General features: G+C 48.6%; 1 protein-coding gene across 1 annotated transcript; it reads right to left on the bottom strand.

Annotated features, from left to right (window-relative positions):
- Positions 1-1,451: 1,451 nt before the first annotated feature.
- HTR1D (5-hydroxytryptamine receptor 1D) lies at positions 1,452-2,585 on the bottom strand. The gene has a single exon (XM_028090841.2). It carries the CDS (start codon positions 2,583-2,585, stop codon positions 1,452-1,454), a length of 1,134 nt encoding a protein of 377 aa, XP_027946642.1.
- Positions 2,586-8,340: the final 5,755 nt, after the last annotated feature.

The raw sequence follows: 8,340 nt of genomic DNA, 5'->3' as shown, positions 1-8,340 counted from the left end.
TGTTCCGCCTGGTGTGACCTTCCTTTGCTTTGCTCTATCTCCCCCAAGAGGGCCTCATCCCCTCTCCCTTTCCTTAGTCTCCCAGCCCACAAAGGTTCAGCTTTTGGGAGTCTGTCCCATCTTTCTGAAATCTTCCCTAACAATAGGAACATTGCTCTACTGCATCTATAAAATGGGGAAGAAGAGCAAACAAGAAAATGTGCACAAGGAACATTGTAGGCACTCCATAAACAGTGGCTATTGTTTTTATACAATAACACACCTATTATTATCCCCATTTTACAGTTGAAGAGAGTGAGGCAAAGAAGGCTTCAAAAACTTGCCCCAGATCACCCAGCTAGAAGTTGGTAGTACTTGAATTTGAACTGAGGCATCATTGCTCAGCTTTAACCATCACGAGACTGGCTTTCATAAGGCTCCAGTGAGAGACGAGATGCCAGGACTCCAGTACCGGGCCGGGCCTGTGGTGGGTGCTCAGTAAATGCTGGAGACTGAAGTCGATTGAAAGGTTCATCCAGGGAGCAGGGGGACATTACCCGAAGATCTCACTGACCATGACGTCTCATGCTTTTTATTTGACAAGACTCAACATCTTTTTTTTTAAAGATCTTATTTATTTATTCATGAGAGAGAGAGGAAGAGAGAGAGGGAGAGAGAGAGAGAGAGAAGCAGAGGGAGAAGCAGGCTCCCCGCTGAGCAGGGAGCCCGACGCGGGACTCGATCCCAGGACCCTGGGATCATGACCTGAGCCAAAGGCAGACGCTTAACCATCTGAGCCACCCAGGCACCCGACAAGACTCAACATCTTAAGATCTCTCATGAGAACAGGATATAAAAAAAAAAATAATTCATGAAACAAAATTCAGAATGGGGTCCCACTCAAAGCTTGGTGGGTCCAAAGCCTGTCAATCTGTCATTGAGGGTAATTGTGGGTTTTAACTTCAGAATATTAAGGTGATGCAGAGATACTGGGGAAGGAGGAAGGGTAGGGGGTAGTTGATCTGTGTGTTACTTTCTAATCAAGGTGCCACATGGAATTTTCTTTCAGCTCAGGTCATTAACCTCACGTACCCTCCTCCTCTGAGCTCCATACAAAACTTACGTAGACCAGAAAGCCTCCCATTTGAACCTAGGGTCTCTCTGTAGAGTTGGACAGCTTCCCATCTGAAGTGAATCAATGGGGAATCCTGTGGATCACATTTCTCCCAACATGGATGAGCCATGAAAATATGCTAAGTGGAATCTCCGGTTTTGTCACCCTTCACAAAGCTGCCCCACTTTGGGTGGCACAGAAGTCAAGAAGACAACAGGAAGAAGAACGCCGAACAATTCCATTGGTCGAACCAAAACGCAACATACCAGGATTGGCCCAAATCTCAGGAAAAATAAACAAGACAATTCCAGTTGGGTTACAGGACACAACAGATAAAAACAGTGACCAGCAAATAAGACTAGGAGGCTTTCCGAAAATGGACAACTTTCTGAAACGCTTGTCGAAACTCTTCGTTAAACACAGTATATATTATTGGATTGATGAGGGAGTTGAGATAGCCAAGCCAGGTGAAGAAGTCAAAGAGGGCTGGGTGGAGCCAGCAGGAGTCCCGGCAGATGGGGAGGACTAGAGATGCGACAAAGAAGGGCAGCCAGCAGATGATAAAGGCCCCTAGGATGATCCCCAGCGTTTTTGTGGCTTTCCTTTCTCGAGCCGCGGAAATCCTTTTGCGCGCCAGGACACTATCGGCTAGCTTGATTTTCACGTGGTTGAAAAACAGAGTGGAGCCGGCAGTATGGGTGTGCCCCTCCTGGAGCCTGGGGCTGAGCGAGCAGAGCGAGGACCCCGCAGAGCCCGTGATGAGGTGGGCCGTGGTGAAGCGCTTCCCGTAGAGCGAAGGTGGATTCAGGATGCGATTCCGGGCGGCCACGTAGATGCGGCCATAGAGGATGATGAGGAGCACAGACGGGATGTAGAAGGCCCCGCAGGTGGAGTAGATGGTGTAGGAGATCTGGGATGTGTTCACCAGGCAGTCCGACATCTCTTCGTGAGCTTTGGCCTGCCGCCAGAAGAGTGGCGGGATGGAGATGCAGATCGAGATGACCCAGACGGTGGCAATCATGGCAGCCGCCCGGCCCACTGTGCGGCGTTTACTATACTCCAAGGCATCTGTGATGGCCCAGTACCTGTCCAGAGCAATGACACAGAGATGCAGGATGGAGGCGGTGCAGCAGGTGATGTCAGAAGACAGCCAGATGTCACAGAGGATTTGGCCAAAGCTCCAGGTGCGGGTGGTGGTATAGGCGATGCTGATGGGCATGACCAAGATGGAGACTAAGAGGTCAGTCATGGCCAGGGAGCCGATGAGATAGTTCGCAGGGGTGTGGAGCTTCCTGGTGAGGAAGATGGTGATGAGCACAAAGGTGTTGGACAGGGCTGTGGCCATTGTGATGATGGAAAGGAGTAGAGCAAGAGAGATCTTGAGGGCCTGGAGTGTCCCTGGACCCCAAGCCTCTGGGGTTTCTGTAGCATTCAGGGATCTGTTGGAGGCCTCCTGGAGAAGGCCTTCCAGTGACTGGTTTGGCGGGGACATTCTAGGTGGCTCTCTCTTCCCAAGTCCACAGACTTGGACACACACAGCTCCCTTCACAGTTGTCCTGCCTACGGGACAAGGTCATCCTTCTGCTTCATGCTGGTGGGGGCCCTCCATCAGAACAGCGCACAGTGAAAAGACCTCAAGACTTGACTGTTGGAAGAACAGTGAGGTGACAGCTGGTAGTTAAAGGTCTTTCCTAAACCGGATGAATCCCAAGGTGTCTCACTCTTCTGGAACTTTGCCCAGCAAATGTTCAAGCCCAGGGGACACATGCTGACTTTGTTAGACATTTATCGGGATATCACACCAGTGTGGGCAGCACTTTGGGATTCTCACTTTTGGCATTTTGGCTCCTTGCAAAGCTTGAGGGATAAATGTGTTTAATAAGAACTTTGGAATTTCCCCCATCCTATTCTGAGAAGAGTCTGGGTTTCAGGTTGCCTCTGGGGGGACTTTTAAAACCAGAGACAAACAGAAGTACCAGCAGATTCTAAGAAGCAGTCCAGGCAACAGCTCACTGTTTTCCTAAGTTCATCCTGACGCATCATGAGGCACTGAACTTTGGGGTTCCTGCCCCACTGATCACTTTGAGCCTGAACAGACAAAACATTCTGGTTACCAAGGCCTGAAGTATGTGTGAGCTGGGAGAAGGCAAAACAAACCGATCACTGTGGGTTCATCGAGGAGGGCACATGCCCAGAGCTCTAGGGCTTAAAAAAGAAAAGAAGGCAAGAGTTAGGTTCTAGAAGGACAATTGAGACACTCGAGACTAACTGTAAGTTTAAAAGCATACTGCTTAGTGCTGGCAGTGGCACAGTGAACCTAATATTGTCAAAAGTGTCAGGAGAACACAGGGGAGGGCAACAGGTCCCACCCCCACAATTCCCAGAGGGGGCAGAGCTGCTGGAAGCATCACAGGCTTGTTATAAATACATGAAATCAGCTTTGTAAATTATGAATCAGAAACCAACATTCTATTTGCTCAGCAACAATGAAAACTAAACAAAATAACTCCATGCACAGGGGCAAAAAAAAAAAGATCGACAGGAAAGATACCAAATTTTTACAGTATATTTCTCTAGGAATTGGGGAGGGAGAGGTGACCTTTCTTTTATTCCTAAAAATTTTTTCAAATTTCCTAGAGTGAGCACGCATGATTCTTAAACGCAAAAACAAAAACACCTTTTGGTTAGCAGAGAAAATTAATTGCAAAAATTAAAACCCTAAGCATTTTTCATGGTGAAAGTTCAACTCCAGAAAATATATTCAGCTTTCCAAATGGAAACTGGGAATGTCATCACAAAAAAAACCCTCAAAGACTCATTTTCTCCTCTGTGTGCCTCTGGCTTTGAATCTGGGTTTCAGTATTTGGGACACGGGCAAGCCAAGGGGTTCTTGGAGCTTGGGGCCCCTGGTATAGATGATTGGGGTAAGGTAAAGCAGAGGGCACTCTGTGTAAGGCCCATCTCTGGCACGACCCCAGCTGAAGCCTGTGGGGCCTGCAGGTAGCCCCTGATGTATGGGGTTAACAAGAAGAGTACCAAGACCCCTTAGCCCCATCCACACCCCTACCACCTCTTCCCCTGCCTTATATGGAATGCTAAAACTCCACCAGGAATCCCTATGATTCATTTGATTTCTTCCAGGTCCCATCCTGAGAGTGTTCAAAGCCTGGCACGGGGTGTAGACATATAGCTTCAAGGACCCTGGGATGGAGCTGCCCGGGCAGCGGGCAGAACACCTCTGTGTTCCCTCTCTCGCTGGGTCTCTCTCTGTCAAATAAATAAATAAAATCTTTAAAGAAAAACAAACACATCATCATCGATACTTTTTATTTTTTTATTTTTTTTTAAGATTTTATTTATTTGACAGAGAGAGACCCAGCGAGAGAGGGAACACAAGCGGGGGGAGTGAGAGAGGGAGAAGCAGGCTTCCTGCTGAGCAGGGAGCCCGATGCGGGGCTCGATCCCAGGACCCTGGGATCATGACCTGAGCCGAAGGCAGACGCTTAACGACTGAGCCACCCAGGCGCCCCCATCACTGATACTTTTAAAACCCCTAGACAATCTCATTCCTGCACTCTTTCCCCTCCAGGGGTGACCACAATCCTGGATTTTATATTTAACGTTTCCTTGCTTTTCTTTATGGCTGTGCCAACATATATTTCTATCTCTAAACACTTTGTTTCTTTGTGCGTGTTTTTGACTTCGGCACTAAGTGTTGTTTGTGAGAAGTACCCACAGGATGCAGCTTTGGTTTACTCAGGTTTGCTTCTCCGTGATGCTCTGGCATAGGAATACACCACATTCTACCACTCTGCTGTGGATGGAAGTTTGGGTGGTTTCTAGTTGTTTGTTTCTAGCCCATGCCACCGTGACCACTCTTGTTCCTCTCTGCTGATGAACACAGAGAAGGGTTTCCCTGCGATGTATACCTGGGAGCAAAATTACTGGGCCATGAGGTAATCATTGCACCTTTAGCTTTATGAGATAATATCAGATTGTTTGCTAATGAGGTTCCTCCTCTTTCTACTCTGCTAGTGGTAGGTGACAATTCCTGTTGGTCTACACCCTAACGGGATGATGCGGCATGATCAGACTTAAACTGTTGTACTTGTCTGCCGGGTGAATATGCTATTTCACTGTTGTTTTAATTTGTATTTTTTGTTTTATTATTTGAAGTGTGATAGGAGAAGCAGTTGCTTATGGAGCTACAGTCTTTATCTCCAAAGGCAGCTGGATTATGGGAAAGTCCCCCAACTTTGTTGAGGGTGGGGAAGGACAGCAGGCCGGAGAGGAGGGAGATAGCTTCAGGAGCACGTGGCTTCCCTCAAAATTCCAGCTCAGCATTCCTGACCAAGGCAAGCCACACTGTCCTTCCCAAGATGTCACCCACCAGCCTCACCAGGCCTTTCCTAGCCCACACCTTTCACTGAGTGAGGTTATTGGAATGCCTGGAACCCAAGGGGCGGCCACATGGGTTTGTGGGGCAGGCATACAGCCCTCCATGAGAAATGACTGCACCTAGTCTGTCTGGAAGGAAGAACATTCCAAACAGTCCAACCCAACTATTTTCCATGTGAACCAAAGTGGGAGGAAAACTTAGCCAGAGGCTTTTGAGGTGGAGCATGGAGTGAGAGGGTCAGGAGAGGGCATCATTTTCACCCATCACCGTGAGGCCCCAAACCAGTTTCACTGCTGGAGGCACATGTGCCTTAAGGCTTTTTCTTCCTGATCCAGGCAGTGTGGAGAAGAATGGAAATCTCAAGAGCTGCTCTGGACCCAGTTTTTCCACTTCTAGATGGGTGACCTTCAGCAGGTGACGTCACCTCTCTGCTCACTTGTAAGGTGGGGGCCTTATTGCCCACGTCACAGTGGGTGACTCTTGGCCCCAGGGCTAGCTCAGTGCCTGGAACATAGCAAGAGCTCTATGAAAGACATAACAATAATAATATCTTTTAAACTTTAGGAATGTTCTTGGGCAGGTTAGGATTAAGTTTGGTTTTCTTAGGGCGCCTGGGTGGCTCAGTCAGTTATGCACCTGACTCTTTTTTTAGAGATTTTTATTTATTTATTTGACAGAGAGAGACACAGTGAGAGAGGGAACACAAGCAGAGGGAGTGGGAGGGGGGGAAAAGCAGGCCTCCTGCAGAGCAGAGAGCCCGATGCGGGGCTCGATCCCAGGACCCCGGGATCATGACCTGAGCAGAAGGCAGAGGCTTAACGACTGAGCCACCCAGGCGCCCCAAGCATCTGACTCTTGATCTCAGCTCAGGTCTCAGTCTCAGGGTTGTGAGCTCAAGCCCTGCGTTGGGCTCCATGCTGGAGTGGAGCTTACATTAAAGTAAACCAACAGATTTGTTTTCTTAAATTGAGAATGTTTCCCCTCTTCTAGGAAGATACATATTTTTAAAGATTTTATTTATTTATTTGAGAGAGAGAGCACAAGCAGGGGGAGTGGGAGAGGGAGAAGCAGGCTTCCCACGGAGCAGGGAGCCCGATGTGGGGCTCGATCCCAGGACCCTGGGATCCTGACCTGAGCCGAAGGCAGACGCCTAATGACTGAGCCACCCAGGCACCCCTGATGATGTGTTTTTTAAGGTGGTGGTAGGCACTTGGATGTTGATGATTATTCTTTGAACTGTATGTATATTATAATATGTACTCTTTTGTAGGGAATGATATATTTATAATTATTTCTCTTAGACAATCAATTTTGTACGTTTGAGAAAAAAAGGCAACCATACTACCAGCAATGACATGGACACAGCTCGATACAGTAAATACCTGTTGATACATTTGAATCCAGAAGATGTGGGTTCTGGTCCCAGCTCTGCCATGGACCAGAAGGTAACCAAGGATAAGTCATGACTTCTCTTGAACCCTCAGCTTCTTCCTGGGTAAAATGGGAATATAAGCATGGCTTTGCTGCCCTAAAGGATGTTTAACACTTCCAATAAGATCATGTCTGTGGGGTGCCGGGGTGGCTCAGTCGTTAGGCGTCTGCCTTCGCCTCAGGTCATGATCCCAGGGTCCTGGGTTCGAGCCCCGCACTGGGCTCCCTGCTCCGCGGGAAGCCTGCTTCTCCCTCTCCCACTCCCCCTGCTTGTGTTCCCTCTCTCGCTGTGTCTCTCTCTGTCAAATAAATAAATAAGATCTTAAAAAAAAAGACCACGTGTGTGATGTGTACTAACTATAGAAACTTGGACAAATGTAATGAGGGTACAACGATGGCAGGCAGTGGCTAAAAGCGTACATTTAAAAATGTATATATTTATTTATTTGAGGAAGAGAGAGAGAGAAAGCATGAGGGGGGAGGGGCAGAGGCAGAGGGAGATAGAATACTCAAGCATACTCCCCACTGAGCATGGAGCCCAATGCCAGGACCCTGAGATCATGACCTGAGCCAAAATCAAGAGCCAGACACTTAACCGATTGAACCAGCCAAGTGCCCCGTAAAAGCGTACATTTTAAGTCAGGGAGGATCAGGGTCCATTTCCTGTTGCTCCACTTTCTTGCTATGGCCCGTTGGGCAAGTCATGAAAGCTCTCTGGGCCCGCACAGCTTCTGTGAGGGAGCCGATAACCCAGACCTCACAGGAGCTTGGGGAGAACTGGTAAAATCCTGGATCCAAATGCCCGACATAGCAAATGATGACTTCTCTGGTTTCTCTGTGATGTGTCCAACCAAACTCAGGTCTGCAGGCAATGAGGTCTCTTCTATCCACTGTCCAACAAGCCATCCCTGTCCATTTTAGTGAGTGATGTCTGCCACTGTCAGAACTACCAGCCATACCAGGGAGCTTCTCCCTCACCCACCACACCCCCAGGAACCACTGCAGCAGCAGCGAGGACTCCCCTTAGCCCAGCAGTGTCTCCTCCAGAGTCCAGACCACATAGACCCCAGCCACACCATACACTCCCAGCTCTAGCATCTCTGCAGCAAGATGGAGGGGCAAAAGCAGAGTCTCAATCTCAACTTGTTCCACAGACTTCTTTTTTTTTTTTTTTAAGATTTTATTTATTTATTTGACAGAGAGAGAGACAGCGAGAGAGGGAACACAAGCAGGGGGAGTAGAAGAGGGAGAAACAGGTTTCCCGCAGAGCAGGGAGCCCGATGCGGGGCTCGATCCCAGGACCCTGGGATGATGACCTGTGCTGAGGGCAGAGGCTTAACGACTGAGCCACCCAGGCGCCCCATCATAGACCACTTCTGAGCATAGCTGATTGGACCAGTGGACACGTGACCCCAAA

The sequence above is a fragment of the Eumetopias jubatus genome, unplaced genomic scaffold (genome assembly GCF_037043125.1).
Source record: "Eumetopias jubatus isolate StellerSeaLion01/CBP00866 unplaced genomic scaffold, mEumJub1_p1.0 scaffold_4, whole genome shotgun sequence".
NCBI lineage: Eukaryota > Metazoa > Chordata > Mammalia > Carnivora > Otariidae > Eumetopias > Eumetopias jubatus.
Note: the sequence above shows the minus strand (reverse complement) of the source record. Positions and strands in the feature narration are given on the sequence as shown.

What these genes read in the sequence shown, in the direction of transcription:
- HTR1D (XM_028090841.2), bottom strand. Translation starts at nt 2,585, where the DNA reads ATGTCCCCGCCAAACCAGTCACTGGAAGGCCTTCTCCAGGAGGCCTCC.